The following is an 18,703-nucleotide window of genomic DNA, read 5'->3' on the forward strand; positions in this document are numbered from 1 at the left end:
CATCGTACTAAAACCGTACCTTTTAATGTACGATTGTTTATCAACTTTTTTTTTCGTTATATTGGTTCAGGATGATTTGTTCAGGGCAAAATATCTAATCTGACAACAATAGCCACCATAAAAAAGTACCATGTACTATAGAAAAAAGCGGCCAAGTGCGAGTCGGACTCGCCCATGAAGGGTTCCGTATTTAGGCGATTTATGACGTATTAAAAAAAAACTACTTACTAGATCTCGTTCAAACCAATTTTCGGTGGAAGTTTACATGGTAATGTACATCATATATTTTTTTTTAGTTTTATCATATTCTTATTTTAGAAGTTACAGGGGGGGGGGACACACATTTTACCACTTTGGAAGTGTCTCTCGCGCAAACTATTCAGTTTAGAAAAAAATAATATTAGAAACCTCAATATCATTTTTGAAGACCTATCCATAGATACCCCACACGTATGGGTTTGATGAAAAAAAATTTTTTGAGTTTCAGTTCGAAGTATGGGGAACCCCAAAAATTTATTGTTTTTTTTTCTATTTTTGTGTGAAAATCTTAATGCGGTTCACAGAATACATCTACTTACCAAGGAGAAAAGTGGCTGTGACATACGGACGGACAGACAGACGGACAGACAGACAGACATGACGAATCTATAAGGGTTCCGTTTTTTGCCATTTGGCTACGGAACCCTAAAAACACGTTTCTTTAGTTGCAGTCGGCAGTTGTGTCTTTCTTACCTGTGCTTTGCTAATAGTAATAGTAATATCGTTTATTGCAAACCACGGTACAATAGAATAGATGTTACAATGGAAAAAGATGACATGGCACCCTGATAGGTTATTGGCAATTATCCATAAAACTACATTAAATAATTTATGTGTAATATTATTAATATTGCTTTGTGATTGCTTCTAATGCAGTTGCTCGAAGAATAATAAAAACGCTAAAAGAAGTTAAAAAAATGATAAAGAATTTGTTGTCAGTCATGTCATGTCCATAAATCCTACTTGTTTATCTTACCAATCTTATTCAAATGCATTTCTTTTTAATTTTTATACTTATGTTATGTACATTTGCATATCCAGTAGAAAGTTACTTAGTCATCTGAGTGTATTTCGTTTTATTTGGCATTATTATCCAGATTACAAAACTCAGGTAGTCAAAATTCAGCCAGCCATTTATAGCCGGTCAAGCAACTTAGTCAGCATAAATTGGCGCGAAATTTAAGTTTTCTATTGGACCATAACCCTTCGCACCATTTTTTTTTTAGATTTGCCGCTTTTTTCAACTGACGGAAATGGCTTGACAAATTATATTTTTCATGTACCTATATCAATGCAAACAAAAATGGTTAACTATGACGTGTACACTACACTTATAGTTGGTCAAACCAATTAGTCAGTCAGTAACAATCAGAAAAACTATACTCATCCACCCACCATACCCCCCCCACCCACATAGAAATATTGTTTCTGTAAGAAAATTTTACTAATAAAAAAACCGTACCTTTTTTATCAAAATCGTACCTTTTTTGACGTACGACTGTACATAAGCTGGAAGCGCTCTGGCAACACTGCACTCACACTCACATTCAGTCATTTTGAAAGGAGAAGGCGTGCGTTCCGGCCGGCGTGCTAGCTATTCTCAAAATAGAATTATCGTAATTTAAGACGATAATATTTAAGTTTTAAATAATTGTCGAGTTATTTTATTAAATACTAAAGGTACTTTATTATACTATTGATAATGTGTTTTAGTAATTACAACAACCGTGTTTTAATTGGTGGTCATGATGTAATTTTAGCACATTTTTGCTATCACACCATAACCACACATTGGATATTTATAAAACAATGTGCTAGATACGTGTAAAAAATGTGGCGAGTGAAGTTAAGTGTTTCGTACGTAAAATCATATTTTTTTGTATTCAGATGGCAGAACAGGGTTTCTTGAAACAAAAACCTGGTTTCGCGACTCTCGCTATTCACCACGCTCAAGAACCGGAAAAATGGAGTTCGTCTGCCGTTGTTGTACCCATCGTCACATCCACGACGTTTAAACAGCCGGCGCCTGCTGAACATACGGTAAGAATCCTTTATTATTTCGTCATGTGAATCTAAATATATTTATTACCCAAAGTATACCTATTTAATATAGTCAAGCATTTATGCAGCCGCTGGAAACCATCGCGTATCGGTATTTCGGCGCCGGCGGTTCCGTGGGAATCTGCCGAAAGGGATCATCCATTAATTACGTCACACGAATTACTAGGTTTTTTTACCCCTCCCCCCTCCTTGTCACACTTGGTCACATTTTGCAAACCCCTCCCCTGGTGTGACGTCACATTTTAGGCAATTTTGTTTTCAACGAAATCGAATCGACAATATTAACTCGGCATTATTTTTTTAATTAAAAAATATTTTTGATACCTGTATAAATATTAGTAATTTTATAACACAACGAAAGTTACATCCAAAATCTCATTATTTAACTGTACAGCGAATAAAAAAATATAAATTAATTTTCGGTTAGGTACTGATGAAGTTAAAGTGACATCACAATGTTTGTGACTCCCCCATGTCACATTTTCTTGACCCCCCTCCCTCCCCCTAAACGTGTGACGTAATTAATGGATGACCCCAAATTGCGATATAACAGCAGAAAACTGTGTCGCCGAAATTATTTTTAGCTTTAAGATTTTTATAATAGTATTTATGTTCGTTTGTAATATGTATTTTATAGGCCTTATTTGGCTGATAATAATGATACCAATTTAATTTATTAGCAGCTAGCTTGGATTCTCGAGGTTGTTTTTTGTTGCAGGGTTTTGAGTACGGTAGATCAGGAAACCCGACGCGGAACGTTCTTGAAGAATGCCTAGCCGCACTGGAGGGCGGAAAGCACGGCTTCACCTTTGCCTCGGGCCTGGGAGCTACGACCACACTTTTGGGCCTGCTTAAATCGGGCGACCACATTATTTCCGGCGACGATGTATATGGCGGCACCAACAGATTGTTCAGGTAAGAACCATTAAAAACCCCATTATCATAAAACACGCATACCTAATTGCATGCCTATTGCCTACATATTTAATTGTATTAAGCTGGCTTATGTTGTATCTAGAAAAACTGATAATGTGGCTTAATCATTTTACTGACTCCTGAAAAAAGGAAGCAATACAAAAAGGGAAGGCAAAATAATTAGGTTTAAATAAAAATCCTATGTTTTTGCTTCCCAAAATGAAGATTAAATTAAGTCTCGTTATTTTGCGCGTCGAATAAAGACTTGAAGAACATAATTTAATACATTCGCAACTATCTTTACATAGCTATAACTTCTAGTCGTTAATAAATAGACTATGCAAAGCAAAGTAAATACCATCAATTGGGGTGTATAGGGATGGCAGGATGATTACGGGTTCGGCATTAAAATAATGTTTCGGCCGAAGGTTCGGTTTCGGCCAAAGACGAACCTAAAGCTTTCGTTTCCTCCGAAAGCGGTGCCGTCATATAGCGGCCGTCTCCATACAAATACTACGACATCCATATTTAGCCGTATTATTTAGTATGGAGACGGCCGCTATTGGTAAGGTGCGAAGTCGGTGGAGGGGGAAGTGGCGCTGATCGTCGCAAACACAGGTAATCTTATGGAATGTCCGCCATTAGTACTAGTGGCAGCCGCTTGAACTAATTTTACTCCATAAGATTTAACGTAGAAAGTCCGCCCAAATGAGGGCAGCACCAGTCGTGCACCTAGCGAATATGACGGCATCGCTATCCTAGGAAAACCGATCTTAACGGCCGCGCCGAAACTGTGGTAAGTATCCGAGCGAAGTTTTGTTTTCAGTTTCGGCCAAACATTAAAACCGAACCTTCGGTTTCGGCAAAAAGTCCTGTTTCGATCGGACACCACCATTAACACTCCAATGACCGCGTATCCCTTTCAACCGCTCAATGAATAACGATTTCACCATATGGTGTCGTGTAACTTACACATAATGACTGGCAATTTCCTCCCATATCAATTCCGCAAGTCACTGAACGATGAGCGATGCGCTCTATGACGTCATTTATGGCATGGGTTTCCTTATCTTCTTATGATAACGATAATTCTGAGCCTATAATACAAGTACCTCATTAATATTCGTTAGATGTTTGACTTAAATGCACGATAATATTGTAATTAACATTACAATGGTCTAGCTAGAAAAAGTATGTAAATTAGTATGTTTGTAACGGGTTATATCGCGTATATTGGTTTTAATAGTTTTATTTCACGAGTAACAATCGCGGTAACCGAAGACAATATTATGTAACAATCATAGAAAATAACTTATTATTTAAATTGCTTCTGATAGGGCAAAGAAAGTTTACGGATTCGGAAAGAATTAAAACGAAAAGAACAAAAATATTTGCTATTAGAACACAGTGACCAGAATAGCACTGTGCGATATTACTTTTTCTCACGCTGCTGACGCAGCTTATCGTTTCGTAGAAACTTAAATATTGAGGAATTTATTTTAAAAGTACCTACTTAATATTTTTTTCATACTGTATTTGATTCTCTCTAATACTTATGTTTTTGCTGCTGATGTGAAATGTTGTATGTATCACACCAAACCAGAGTCCAGACTGAAGTTATTTGCACCTCGTGCCATAAAATCTCTCGGTATGCTCAAGGATCTAAATTATAGAATCACACTGGCTACGCTCATGATTCTGTTAAAAAAAACAGACACAAAATCAGCACTCGCACAAAATACCTCTCGTAGCACAAATAAGTATTGTCCTATAAGGAAAAATACAATAAATAGAATTTGTGTGTGTTTTTTAATGGCTTAAAGGCTTAAACTATTTAATTATTTAAGAAATAAATACTTACACGCGATAAAATAACACACACGATTTAGTAAATCACAAAAAAACACGTTTCAATTTTGTGTTGGTAATAATTCCTAGTCGGAATTTGTATATTAATGAGCATACGTACAAACTATAAAGGTCGACTCCACATCTATATTTATTAATTTTGGCACTCCTTTTATATCTGCTCTAACGACACCTCGCAAGCAAAATGAAACCATACCACGGGAATATAAAGTCCATAACACAATACCGCTTTCAATAAGTGGATAAATTAGCGATCACGTGCCACGTCTCAAGGAAGATTTGTAGCATAGAACACATTATCATGCCTCCTAGTATATATGTAGGTACTTAGATGTGTTTCTCATATTCGTTTTAGGAAAATCTTAATTAAAGTACCTAGGTATTACATACATATGATATGATATATGATGCATATCGCGATAAAGTGCGTTCCTTTCCTAATACTACCTACCTTATTTTCGTTTCGTAAGATTTAAAAAGCCTGTGGTGCACTCAGCAACCTAATCCCAAGATTTGATCCATACACCAGTTTTTTTATGGAAGCGACTTCCATATGACCTCCCAACCCCGTCGGGAGACTACTGAAACTAGGCCTTATTTAATTTTCAATGAATATATAAGTAAAATAGAGTGTTTATAAAGAATGATCGCTTCATGGATATAAAACTTACACAGGCTTATATTAAGTGAGCAAATCAAACCAATCATAAGCAATTGGTCATGCTTCATAAATTACATGACGCTGACTATAACTAAAATATTGTAGTTGATAATGTTTAATTTATTACCCAACAGAAACGTAGCAGCCGCGATGAATATTGAAACAACATTCGCCGATTTCACAAAGCCCGAAGAAGTTGATAAGGCAGTTAAGGAAAATACAAAGGTGAGTGTCTAAAATGACGGTCACTGAAAACCTGTAAGTACGTAGTGACAGAAATGGCAACGTACAATCCTTAACCGCTTGAGAAAGTGTATTTTAAATATGAGTTGTCCGCGTAGCTACTAAAACTAGTGACCACCTGTTGTCTACCTCTATCTTTAATCAGTTGTTTTGTTTTTTAAGCTGTAGGTATATTTTACTGAGGTGTGGCAATAAAGAGTATTCTGTCTGTTATTCTTTTAGTAGGTATTGGATAAGATAGTTGATCATTATCGCTCGTCAATGTGAACTTATTTATCAGTCAATAGCTCCATCAGGCGATTATATAGTCGGCTCGTTTGTCTCTTATATCATAAAAAAAAACTCGGGCGAGATTTGGTTTCTCAATTCTGGATCACCTTACAGCAGGGGCTCCCAAAGAACACGATTGCCTAATAGTTCTCCGTTTCCTTGCATCGAAGCGAAAAGGGGGGCGTGGGAACTTCATTTTAGGTAGCAGGGGGGCGTGCCTAAAAAAAGTATGGGAACCCCTGCCTTACAGTGTTTATGAAACCGGCCGAGTCGAATCATTCCATATAGGTAAACGTACTAGTGCTCGACATGCTAATAAATGAGCAAAAGAAGACACCCTATTGTCACCTCTATTGACAATGGCTTAAGTTTAAAGATTGTACTGGGAACGTAACGAGCACTAGTAGGTATGTTTACCTTATTTCCATCATATAAGTTTTGCATGGTTTGAACAAGGCCCCTAGCGACATGTAGTTCTATTTAGTCTGAGTTTGATTCTCGCACCTTACTTACCTTACGTAACTTTCCTTACTTTTTTTTTGGATAATGAATATCTTTAAAAATGACTAAAAGAAGGAAGAACGCAGAATTTCATCTGTAAACATTTTTCCGCTCCTTACGTCATACTGGAATTTAAATTGTATGTGCTTAACATGGTAAGCGCTGTCGTAAATATTATTGATGCAGTCTTACCCGTATCAGTGTGTAATCGATAGAATAACACTCGTGCATAATCGAATAAATGTTTTAAAATACGTGAAACACGTGAGGCACTTGTATCATTCAAAGAAATTAAACTAAACCTACTGCGTGGCTCAAACTCAAAACGTTTATTGCACTCATTAGGTATACAAATAATATGGACCCTGTAACTTATTGAAAATATTGTGACTTTTTGGGGGCAAATAGAAGAAACTCAGAAGTGGAACTTTATGTTTTAACTGACTAAACATGGTTAATAGGTAAAGTAAAAGAATATAGATTAAGTGATAATGTGGGTCATTTGGGATAAAAACAAATATTTCCACGATTTGAAACGATGTAAATGTTTTATTTTATTTTAACCAGTAGGTATTAAAATTATTTAGTACCTACCGTTTAAATATTGCTTAACAAGCGTTGCGATTGATAGCGGTACAAGATAATATTTATGACTTTACAAATAATGTCACGTCCGTGACCGTGACAACCTATTTCTAAACTCTGTATCAATAGTGCAAATATTGTCCCAAACTAACAAGATAATAGGCAAATCAGTTATCCTTTAAGATGTAAGATCTTAGCACTATCCCGGTTGCATCCTTATTATCATAATATGCAGTATCTTCTCCCATATATCGTAATAAAATCGACCTTTGGTGCATACCTACTGCGTAACTTGCGCTTCAGCATTCTTATTACCAAACTGACTCTTCGCAGATGGTGTGGTTAGAAACCCCAACGAACCCCAACCTGAAGATCGCCGACATCGCCACCGTAGTCAAAGCCGTGAAGAGCCACGGAGAGCACATATTGGTAGTCGTGGACAACACTTTCCTGACTCCATACCTACAGAGGCCGTTAGAATACGGTGCTGATGTAGTCATCTATTCGCTCACGAAGTACATGAACGGGCACTCTGACGTCATCATGGGGGCCGCCATTCTAAATGATGACGAGCTCGGAGCGAGACTACGATTCCTACAAAACGGTTAGTACTTACATATTTATTTATTTTCTTTTCGTCGGTTGTCAATTATTTTGAGATTTTTGAGTACCTCGACACGTAGTAGAGTATGATGCTTACTATGTAAACTAGTACAAAATAGGTGCCCGTATTTCCGCAAAAGTGGCAATTGTACTGTAGAAAGTGAATAATTATGGTGCAGTATTCATTAACATGACATAATTAAAGTATGTATATGTGTTATGTATCTGAAGGACTAATAGGTAGTCATGTAGGTATATGAATAGGAAATGAGCTAATAATAAAATGATACCCCTAGAAAAGTCTGAGGTCGGTTTGGTTTTTACATATAGTAAATCGGTGCCCTAACGTATGTACCCGCTTTTCTATACAGCTAGGTGGCAACCTCGGTACTTAAATTAGGGTGTTTACCGTCTACTTACTGTCTAGATAAAAAAAACTAGGTACCTAACTAAGCAATAGAAATTAAATGGGGATTCACTTTAATTGCATGCAATGGGGATTGTTAATATAAGATACCGAAGAAAACAAACAACCTAAGACTCCTTAGAGATAATGTGAATACCTATTTATTATGGAGCTAAACTCGTATGTATAGAATAGTTATTTATATAAATAGATAGCTATCTATAATATCTTTGTTATTTCTGTGGAGATAATAGATGTAAATATTCTGAACCACGTAATAAACTGTTCTCAAGTTGAAAGAACTTGGTACCATCATCCACGCTTAATAACTGATAGTTCGTAAACCGTATTGCAAAGGCATAACGTCCAACATATGGCCAGTTAAGATAATACAATTTGTAACTAAAATGTATGTATGCCCCTCCCCTCCATGTCAACTGCCCACCTAGCTGGCGACGCTCTGGTTAGTAACTAAAATTCAAAATATTTTGAACATGATTAGATTTAGATACGATATATAATACGAAGCTTTAGGTACAGTCACCGGCAATAATTTGTCGTAACGAAGCGCGAGTGGGCAAAAATATAGTTTGGCCCAGGACTGTCTCATTTGAAAGATAGACGTCTTTGTCTTACGCTAGTACTTACAATAACACCCAAAAAAGGGATGAGTATTGTTTAACTGGTTCTTTCTGACTGACAAAATGACAAGTTATGTTTGCCAGACTACATATGACACGTTCTTACGGCTAGACAAATAAGATCGTGTCAGGTATTTTAGGCACTTATTATAAACAAGGTAAGTAGACTGTAGGGCTAAGATGGCCGGTTCTTTATCATTTGTCACCATGGCTGTCACGTTCTAGCAAACATGTAAGTGCGAAAGTGACGCATGTCATGACAGGTGATAAAAATACGACCATGATAGCTGGTCTGGTCGAGATCTTATGGAACCTTAACCGTTAGAACAGCAGGGTAAGAACGATTGCTTTTCTTTGAGAAAGCCACTGTCAAGTACGAGTAGTAACCAATGACGAGATATGACCCCTTTTAATTAATAATAGCAAATAATTCTAAAATGTATTTTTACTCAAATGTTGCACAGGTGCGTTCAATTTAAATACACAATACCTCCTAAATTATCAGTCAAGCCACTTAAAAAGCCATGTTTACATTAATTGAGAGTTATAGCATATTACGAACAATTGACTGGATATTTAATACCCAACTATATTTTAATGAACAAAGGCTGTTACTAAATTATCAGATAAGCCTTTACAAAGCCATGTTTGTACATTCATTGCCATTATATTGAGTTGTTGCATATTACGAACAATTAACTGGATATTTAATTCCCTACTATATTTCAATGAACAAAGGCAAGTCGTAAATGTCTTGCAAATACAAATCCATGTGCATAATCGTAAAGTCATTTGACTAATTTTTATAGGTAGGTAAATTTACCTACGTGATTTAACTTTTTAATTTAGCGAACGTAGAAAAGTATAAACTACAGTATTCAGTATAATATTATACACGTAGTTGACTTTGCTCAAAATTTACAACCTACTATTTTACCTATCTCTATTTAATATAATATAATAGCTATTTAACTTTTGTTGATTGTACATATTAAAAAATACGAGTAGGTACCTACGGGAGATTGGCGTACCAAAGCATGTACAGTCCCTTTCAAATCAATATCTAAGAGAACGGGACGACACTTGCACTACAATGTTGCCACTTTTTAATTTCTACAATTTCTTGTCGGACTATTGGTAATATATGCGTATACTTATGTATATTTGATTTGATAGACTCTGCATAGGTTCCTTATATTGCTTAGGTGTGTGTACCACATCAGTATTGGTTAAACCATAGAGAAATATAGTAAGACAAGAGTGCTCACTCCATACATCAGTTAGATTATTAATTTCAGTGTCTATATCTAGCATCGAGTAGCGGAACTATCAGTACTGCTACTTGACAATAGATGTAGCAGTACTGATAGTTCCGCTACTCGATGCTAGATGCTAATAGTCTTTTTGGTACTAAAACTGATGTATGGAGTGAGCAATCTATGTATTTTTTTCTCTATGGTTAAACTTACATTTGATCTAATTTTACGGCCTGTGTAAAATAACAACAACTTGTTTATTGTTTACAGCAATGGGCGTGGTGCCATCTCCATTCGACTGCTACCAAGTGAACCGCAGTTTGAAGACGCTAGCCCTGCGCATGGAACAGCATAAGAAGTCGGCGCAGATCATCGCTGAGTGGCTTGAGAAGCACCCGAAAGTCACAGAAGTTATGCATCCAGGTAATGTATACCTTCTTGCGATGATATAAGGTCCTTTATCTAATGTTGGTTCAGGTTAACTCCTACTGGATGAACGATAGCTTGAAGACATTAGCCCTAGCCACCGAGCCGAGACGCTAAAGACGCCGTCAAAGGTCAAAAGATTTATTATATATCCAGGTAAAGTAAGTTTGGTTTGGTATGGTGCAATGACATAAGGTCTACTATCTAAACTCTAAAGTGAGCGTGGTGCATCCCCTCACGTGTTTGAGTGATACATAATGAACCGCTGCTTGAAGACCCTGGGCCTCCATGTAAAGCAGAATAAGAAGTCCGCGTAGAACATTTCAGAGTGGTTAGACAAACAGTACAAACACCCGAAGGCACCGAAGTTCTACAAACACCACTATTATGTTATGATTTGTTATCAGTTAAAACTCCGGAAAAAAAGAGGGCATAATAAGAATAACATTAGGTACCTTCTATTTATTGCCTTTATTGCTTAAAACAAATTATAATTCTTACAAAAATAATTGTTGTAGGTACTCGTATTATCATCACATGAAATATATCTCACAAGTTAGTAAAGATAATGTGTCGTCTTTAACCTTAAATAATTTGATAAGGATATGTTTATCAGATGAACCACACCAGTTTTTTTGTTTGGTGTTATGTTATCACTTATCACTCTAGTCAATCGTTCGCTTGACCCCACAAAATTTGAAGTCAATGAAATCCCTATAAATATCTTAACCGATGATTTAATTAAACCTAGCGACATACACATGAGCACATGACCCTCTTCCAGGTTTTTATGCTTGATATATTGCATATATGTATAGGTAAAGTCAATGCCGTCATACAATGTCATAGTAAAATCAAGCCAGTCTGATGACGGTGATGATAGGAGCTTTGTAATTAATTGAAAATTGAGTGTGCGCTCGTTAGTATCGCCTTGATTATTTGGGCGCAATTAGCCGGTGCGAGAACTCGCATGAGAGTTTCATTAAACTGCAATATTTTTGATTGGTAGGCTGCATTGGATGTAAACTCAAAAGTCCGTAGGTAACTAAAATCGGATGCGTTTTCGCGCGCCATCTAAATGAGCCCGGTACCACAGTATAATAAAGAGTACTAGCGTACAGTATGGACACTCCCTACCTCACGTTGAAAGTTACAATGTCTTATCTCACTCACACAAGCATGGTACGCGTTCACCTACACGAGCTTAGGCTGTGTGCGTAGGAACGCGTTTGTTTCATACATTTGATTGCCAGTGTCCGAGGTGTGCCGGTACGGTCACGTATGGTCTTTCATTGTTGAGCCAATTAGCGTTTGAGCTAATTCGTTCAATACTAATAACGTTATGAATATTCACGTTCGTAGAAGATAAGGAAACAACACGGTCACATAGACGCTGTAGGTTAGCATTACAATTATGAAATATCAAATTTAATAATTAAAGTCTGTGACTGTATTTACAGGCGACAGTCCAAAGAAAAGTACAGATGGAATATTTTAACATAACCTTATGTACAGTCACCTGCAATAATATGTTACACAACGAAGGCCGCAAAAATATGTGAAACGCTCTTATTGCTCTACGAATAAGATCGTGTCAGATATTTTTGCGGCCTTCGTTGTGTAACATATTATTGCAGGTGACTGTACCATCACGCTACGCCATTGTTGCGCCATTTAGGGTCCTAGCTAAATTGGTTGTTGGTATAAAAATCCCGTGTGTTGGCTGTATCTAAAAAAAAATATGATGTCTTATGTAATTTCCAGGTCTGAAATCTCACCCACAACACGAGCTGGCGAAGAAACAGATGTCGGGCCATTCTGGGGTGTTCAGTTTTAAGCACTCGGGCGGTCTGCAGGAGTCCAGGAAGTTCCTCCAGAGCTTGAAGGTGTTCACGCTGGCCGAGAGCTTGGGCGGGTACGAGAGTTTGGCTGAACTACCGTAAGTACAGTTCACTGTTTACTGTTATTGCTGTAACTGTATGTACGGTCAAGGAATTTGATTTCCGTGCCGTTTCCTTGTCACAGTGACATTCAATACGGAAGCCGCTAGGAATCTCATATTGTTGTGGCTGCGACAAAATGACACAGGAATAAAATGACTGACATACTTATATATAGACGGCAGCAGAACTTAACCAGGCTATGTTTTCAAAATTAACTGAACTTTAATGTTAAGAGAGTAAGAGCGTCTTTACTTAATTTTGAATATCTCATTGAATGTTTGTTTGGTTACGAATACGTATACCGTTTACCTACTTATTTATTCATTCAACATTCGTCGGAGTTAATGCTATACCCAAACAAAATAATCAATAACTTAGCATAATTTACTTCTTGTTTACATCAACAAGCAAGGCTTGTCAAGGGTAGAATAGTCGAGTAGAGTCACTCGCCAAAAGTGTCGATACAAGGTACTAGACACGGCTAGCCTGAATAAACCTAAATTACTTTTAGGACGACCATTGATACTTACATAGTTCATAGAGTCCCTCTATTCATTGTAATATGTATTAACCTTCATGCATTGCAATAAGTATTTACGATTACTCGTTATTTATAATTCATCCCAATTTACTATAAACTAAGGTTTCAATTAAAAATAGGAAATTTTGTACGGTAGGCCTTACAAGGTTAAAATTTTAATATAGGTTACAGTGATATTCCATGTCTCCATGCTTCTTCTTCTTCTTCCTTGCTCCTTCCCACTTTAAGTGGGGTCGGCTCTCCCAATTATTTTGCGCCACGTGATTCTGTCGAGGGTTGTCGGGTCGGGTAAATCGTTTTTCTTAAGTAATTGGGTCATGCTGGTCCACCATGTTGTCGGCGGGCGTCCCTTGCCTCTCTCTTTCTCCGGCAGGTTCAGAGCTTTCTTGGCAACGTACTCTTCGCCTCTTCGCATCACCTGCCCGTACCATCTGAGTCGGTTTTCTGTCAGTTTTTCCTGTATGGGAGCTATCTTGAAGCTGCCACGAATGTACTCGTTTCTGACTTTATCATGTCTCCATGCTTGAACACTTATTTTTAATTTGCAGTTCAGTAATGACGCACGCGTCCGTGCCGGCCGCGCAGCGCGCCGAGCTCGGCATCACCGACTCGCTCATCCGCCTCTCCGTGGGGCTCGAGGACACGGAGGACCTACTCAAGGACCTGCAAGATGCCTTCAATGTTACCTTCTGATCATAATACACGCTACCCGGCTTGATCATTTGATGGTTTATGAATTACTAGCGACCCGCCGCGGCTTCGCACGGGTTAACAATTTATACATAAACCTTCCTCTTGAATCAGTCTATCTGTTACAAAAACCGCATCAAAATCCGCTGCGTAGTTTTAAAGATGTAAGCATACATAGGGACAGACAGACAGCGGGAAGCGAGTTTGTTTTATACGGTTAAAGATTCGTTTTATACTATGTAGTGATTCTATGAGTATTTAAGAAACCAAATTCGGAAAGTCGTTCTAAACGTTTCACTGACACTTTTTTGGTTCTATAGATTCCAGGAACACCCTTAATTAATAAATGGTATATAGTATGTACTTTTTAAAGCATCAAATGATATAATCGGGTTGTATGCAATGATCGTCAGACATAATGTGATATTACTAACTTTTATTCCTACATCACGTATATTTTAATGTTCTATTAGAACAAACGAAGTATTTATTATCTACTTACAAGCGTTCACCGTTGATGGCACAGCCACTATGAATTGTATTTATTTTATTATCTCCATGTCTGTTGTGTTGTCTGATATATTTAGATAAAATTATTGGCGATAGTGTCACGACGTCAATATCCTATTCTAAAGTTCAAATTTTTATTTGCTAAAATGCACGTCTCTATAACCGGGCATCTTTTTTGTCATGATTGAAATATCCCATAAGTCGTTTGTTTACTACTTACACAATGTTTTGAAATTCACCAATATTAGGGAAAATATACCTTATCTTCAATTAATTAAAGCTTATAATACAACAATTGAACCTAAAACGAAATTGTTAAAAGAAAAGGGCTAGCTTACTCCACAATGAGACAAGATCCAATATTTTAGTTTCAATCCCTGAATTTAATCATTGACTTGTATTTAGGAAACTTGCCTACCATTCAAACAAACAGAAGATTATTGAATGAGCGACGTCACTACATCCTGTTATAAATATAACTACAAAAAGCCGGTCAAACACGACGTATCATTCAATCTAAACCAATTTATATTCAGCGTAGGAGTACAATAGAAGCTATATTAGCATAAGTCAAGTGAGGCTAATGTTATATACTTTAGTGCAGCGGTCGGCAACCTTTTAGCAGCCAAGGGCCACATAGTAGTTAACAAAGTTGACGCGGGCCGCACTTTGTTAATATTTATGACTTTATCAGATATTGTCGTTTGTCAATGTTACATACAAAATAGCCAGGGAGGCTCGCAGGCCGCAAGTGACAGGTTCACGGGCCGCAGGTTGCCGACCGCTGCTTTAGTGCAAAAGGTCAATTTATTTTTCCAAGTGATTTAATCACAAACGCATTCTTTGAAATACCTTGAAATATACTGTTTGATTGTCATCTAACAGTACAAGTTTTTAGGTGATATAACTTGTTCCTTTCCTAGCAGGAAATAATAATAACTTAAAGATGTAAAGGTAGATAAGTATTAAACCGGATATTCCATTCCTATATGTAATCCTACCTCATCTAGTGGAAAATTGTATATTAGGAAGAATTTTGTATATAAAGAAATGCATATTTTATCATATTTTTTAAATGTGTTGTTTTTGAAGTTTTGATACTGCAGCAATATAATTGTTCGCATTTTAATTGCTTCAATACCTATGATGTTCGAATTATTGTTACATTAAGTTTAAAATTTATTTTATTATTATTCATATATTATGTTTATTAATATTTTTTATGGACTGGGATACAAAGTGTGTGAATACGATGTGATTAAAATGAAATGATCTGCTTTTTACACGTTGTTTTAATCAATTACTTCACGACATTAAGTTATTAATAAAATATTACTCGATAATAAAAAAAGTTTTTTTTTTCATGAACCTACCATCATTTGGTGCTTTACCTTATACAAGTTCATTGCATGGATGCCAAAAATATATATAAATAAATACGAATTGATTCACAAAGAAGCATATTCATATTTTACTATAGTGATGCACAGAAATTGGTATTTTATTGGTATCACATTCAATCAAATGAAAGCCAAATTTTATAATATAAATCAACCTGTGTCTTACCTATTATTTAACGTAAGTCATCATCAAGCTAATCAGCTAAGTCCAACTGTCCGAAATACCTGGCAACTATGCAAATAAATAGATTCAGAGGTGCAGCCCTCAATGAGGCATCTTCATTTTCTTGGTTAATATGTGACCTGAAACAATTGAATAATTGAGTTTTAAATGATGAAATGCATATCAAAAAGCAATATAAATATAATGTTTAGGCTATGTTAGACCTGGCCTGTCCTCGGAAGGCATGTCCAGCAGCTTCACGTCATCGTCACGGAGATGAAGATGTTGCGATGGATGTGTGGCGTTACGCGACTAGATCGCATACGTAACGAACACATCCGTGGCAGCCTCGGAATCCGTGACGTAGCGGATAAGCTGCAGGAAAGTCGCCTCCGATGGTATGGCCATATACGCCGCAGACCGGTAGACTACGTCGGAAATAGATGCCTCAATCTCACTGTCCAAGGCCCTAGATCACGCGGCCGCGGTAGGCCTAAGAAGCGCTGGCTGGACGTCGTGACAGCGGACATGGGAGAGAACAATCTCACACCTGAGGATGCCGAAGACCGGGTAAAGTGGAGAAAACTGAGCAGGAAAGCGGACCCTGGCGCTAGGCCGGGAAAACGCTAGGTTGAAGAAGAAGAGGCTATGTTTGATTCTGATTGTATGTATTGTCCTTACCGCATAAGCGTTTTGGCATCCGTAGCTGTAAGTCTATGCATGTGAATTAAATAAAGAAATACTTAAATAAAAAATCATCAGTTAATGAACAATTTCAAATCATAAATTTAAAAGAGAAAAAACAATTTTAAAATTTAAAAAATATTATTATTAAGCACAAACCTAATTTCAGCACAAGCTCTAGCTAAATTTCTTAGAAGGTTTATTGTTTCCGAGAGTGGAGGGTGTGTTATTCGAGCTAAGACTGCATATATCCATCTACCTGTAAATAAAAAGCATAATGGTTTTTTTTGGTAAATAAAGTACCTGTAGGACTTTATATTATATAATTTTGTTTAAATATTGGATAAGGACTCATAAAAGTATTCTTGCATGGTAATCTTACAGTAACAAATAATAATGTAGGGTGACTGCTTAGTATAGTCCGGTACACGGCGGGAAGAAGTTGATACTCGTAACTCGCGGGAAATAATGGAAGAAATTTGAACCTTATGTAATTTAAAGTTCTAATTTCTCCAACAAAATATCTCGAGTTATCAGCTTTTTCCCGCCGTGTACCAAGTTATTGGCCACTCTTAATAATAAGGGGTTATTCCCACTAGTTACCACCAAGTTGTTACCAGTGGTAACTACTGGGAATTTTTTTCCCACCTTTTACCACTGGTAACTACTGGGAATTTCTATTCCCAGTCGTTACCACTAAAATTTTGTTAGAGTTAAATACTAATAAAAACAGTATAAAATAGTTTACGTAAACAATAATCGACTTAATAATTATTTATTAAATCACTCTATATTTGTATTATACTAACTGTTAACAAATATTTTGGTGGTAACTACTGGGAATTATTTTTCCCAGTAGTTACCAGTGGTAAAAGGTGGGAAAAAAATTCCCAGTAGTTACCACTGGTAACAACTTGGTGGTAACTAGTGGGAATAACCCGAATAACGTTTCAATTGGCTTGTTTCTTTCTGATTTGTAAGGAGTGGCCAATAACTAAAGCAGTCACCCTATATTGTATACACATGAGAGGTGTTATTTAGTAGACTACTAAACTATAATATGTTAGTATGATAGTTAAATCATGCTGCTGATGATTTTACCTGTTTTGTGCTCTATAGTGTGACCCGGTGGAACTTCTCTTATAATATCTGTAAGCATTTCTAACCCTATATCAAGCAGTTCCGGACTAAACCCAAGCATATTTGTCACAGTGGAATCATGGTCTTCAAAAAACACTTTCCATCCCACAAGTGATTGATCAGGAATGACTATTTTTTTCACTTTACCACTCCACAAATTTTTTTTGGTAAGGTTAGCAATTATGTTACTCATGTATGTGCGAACATCTGTGAAATCCTTAATTTGAATTTTTTGCCATTCTATTGTAGGCTTAAGTTTATCTGGTGCTGCTTTCGTCCTTGGAGGCTGCAAAAAATACATACAAGCTAAGTAGATAAATTTAAAAAATAAGATCACTACGACTACGACTACTATGTAAATGAACTTTGAATCTAATAGGTGATAAATACCTCAATTATTACTTGATTCAACTCAACTCTCTCAACGATGCCGTTAAACATTCTGATTTTAACCTGCATGTGACTTTGCTTTTACCCTAATAAGGATATTAAGAGAAAAAACTTACCTCTTTGTAAAAACGTGATTGATTTTTGGTAAACTTTGTTATGTCGTGATCGTACACAGTTACTGCAGCAATATTGGCACGTTCTTTCACAACTTTAAGAAGATATTCTTCACCAGTGTTTGGTATTTCTTTCACTTCCACATCAGATCTGATTTCAAAGCATTTTGGTAACAAATCGTCATCTTCTGTTTGATTCTCAATAGTTGCGGTGTAAATTACACTTCTTTTCTCAGAACCCATTACCGTTAATATTTATTTTATTGTCCTAAACTGTTTACTCATAAGTCTCCTCACCGATTTAAATTTTAACCTAAACGAATGCAACAAAGTAATTATTATTTAAAGTAAACATATACCCTGCCTCCTGCCTGCTGCCTGTCTATCCGGCATTGTTGTTTTTAATTTTTTGACATTGACAGCAATGTGTGTGCGTTCGGATACTAATAATCGTATTTTGTTTTTGTAAATAGTACCATAATAATTTTTATAAATTTGCTACTGGAAATGCAATCAGTTAATGTTATATATCTACGATTGATTATTAAAAGGAATTTAGTGCTACGCTAACTATTGGGATTTATTTTGGAGTATATTCTTAGCAGTTTATGGATGGGAACCGAGCGTGCGTATGCGTAAATCTGAGTCTGTAA

At 36.5% G+C, this 18,703-nt stretch overlaps 2 protein-coding genes across 2 annotated transcripts; one reads left to right on the plus strand and one right to left on the minus strand.

Annotated features, from left to right (window-relative positions):
* The first annotated feature begins 1,597 nt into the window (after positions 1-1,597).
* Positions 1,598-13,657, plus strand: LOC134663148 (cystathionine gamma-lyase). Its single transcript, XM_063519491.1, has 8 exons — positions 1,598-1,719; positions 1,927-2,079; positions 2,819-3,015; positions 5,680-5,770; positions 7,478-7,748; positions 10,321-10,473; positions 12,241-12,415; positions 13,509-13,657. Exons 2-8 carry the CDS (start codon positions 1,927-1,929, stop codon positions 13,651-13,653), a joined length of 1,185 nt encoding a protein of 394 aa, XP_063375561.1. The 5' UTR covers positions 1,598-1,719; the 3' UTR covers positions 13,654-13,657.
* A 2,061-nt stretch (positions 13,658-15,718) lies between these two features.
* Positions 15,719-18,314, minus strand: LOC134647594 (gem-associated protein 2-like). Its single transcript, XM_063501948.1, has 4 exons — positions 18,054-18,314; positions 17,509-17,833; positions 16,567-16,666; positions 15,719-15,863 (listed from the first exon to the last, which is right to left on the minus strand). The coding sequence occupies exons 1-4, from the start codon at positions 18,291-18,293 to the stop codon at positions 15,755-15,757; spliced, it is 774 nt and encodes a 257-aa protein (XP_063358018.1). The 5' UTR covers positions 18,294-18,314; the 3' UTR covers positions 15,719-15,754.
* Positions 18,315-18,703: the final 389 nt, after the last annotated feature.

This window comes from Cydia amplana, chromosome 4 (assembly GCF_948474715.1).
Source record: "Cydia amplana chromosome 4, ilCydAmpl1.1, whole genome shotgun sequence".
NCBI classification, from domain to species: Eukaryota; Metazoa; Arthropoda; class Insecta; order Lepidoptera; family Tortricidae; genus Cydia; species Cydia amplana.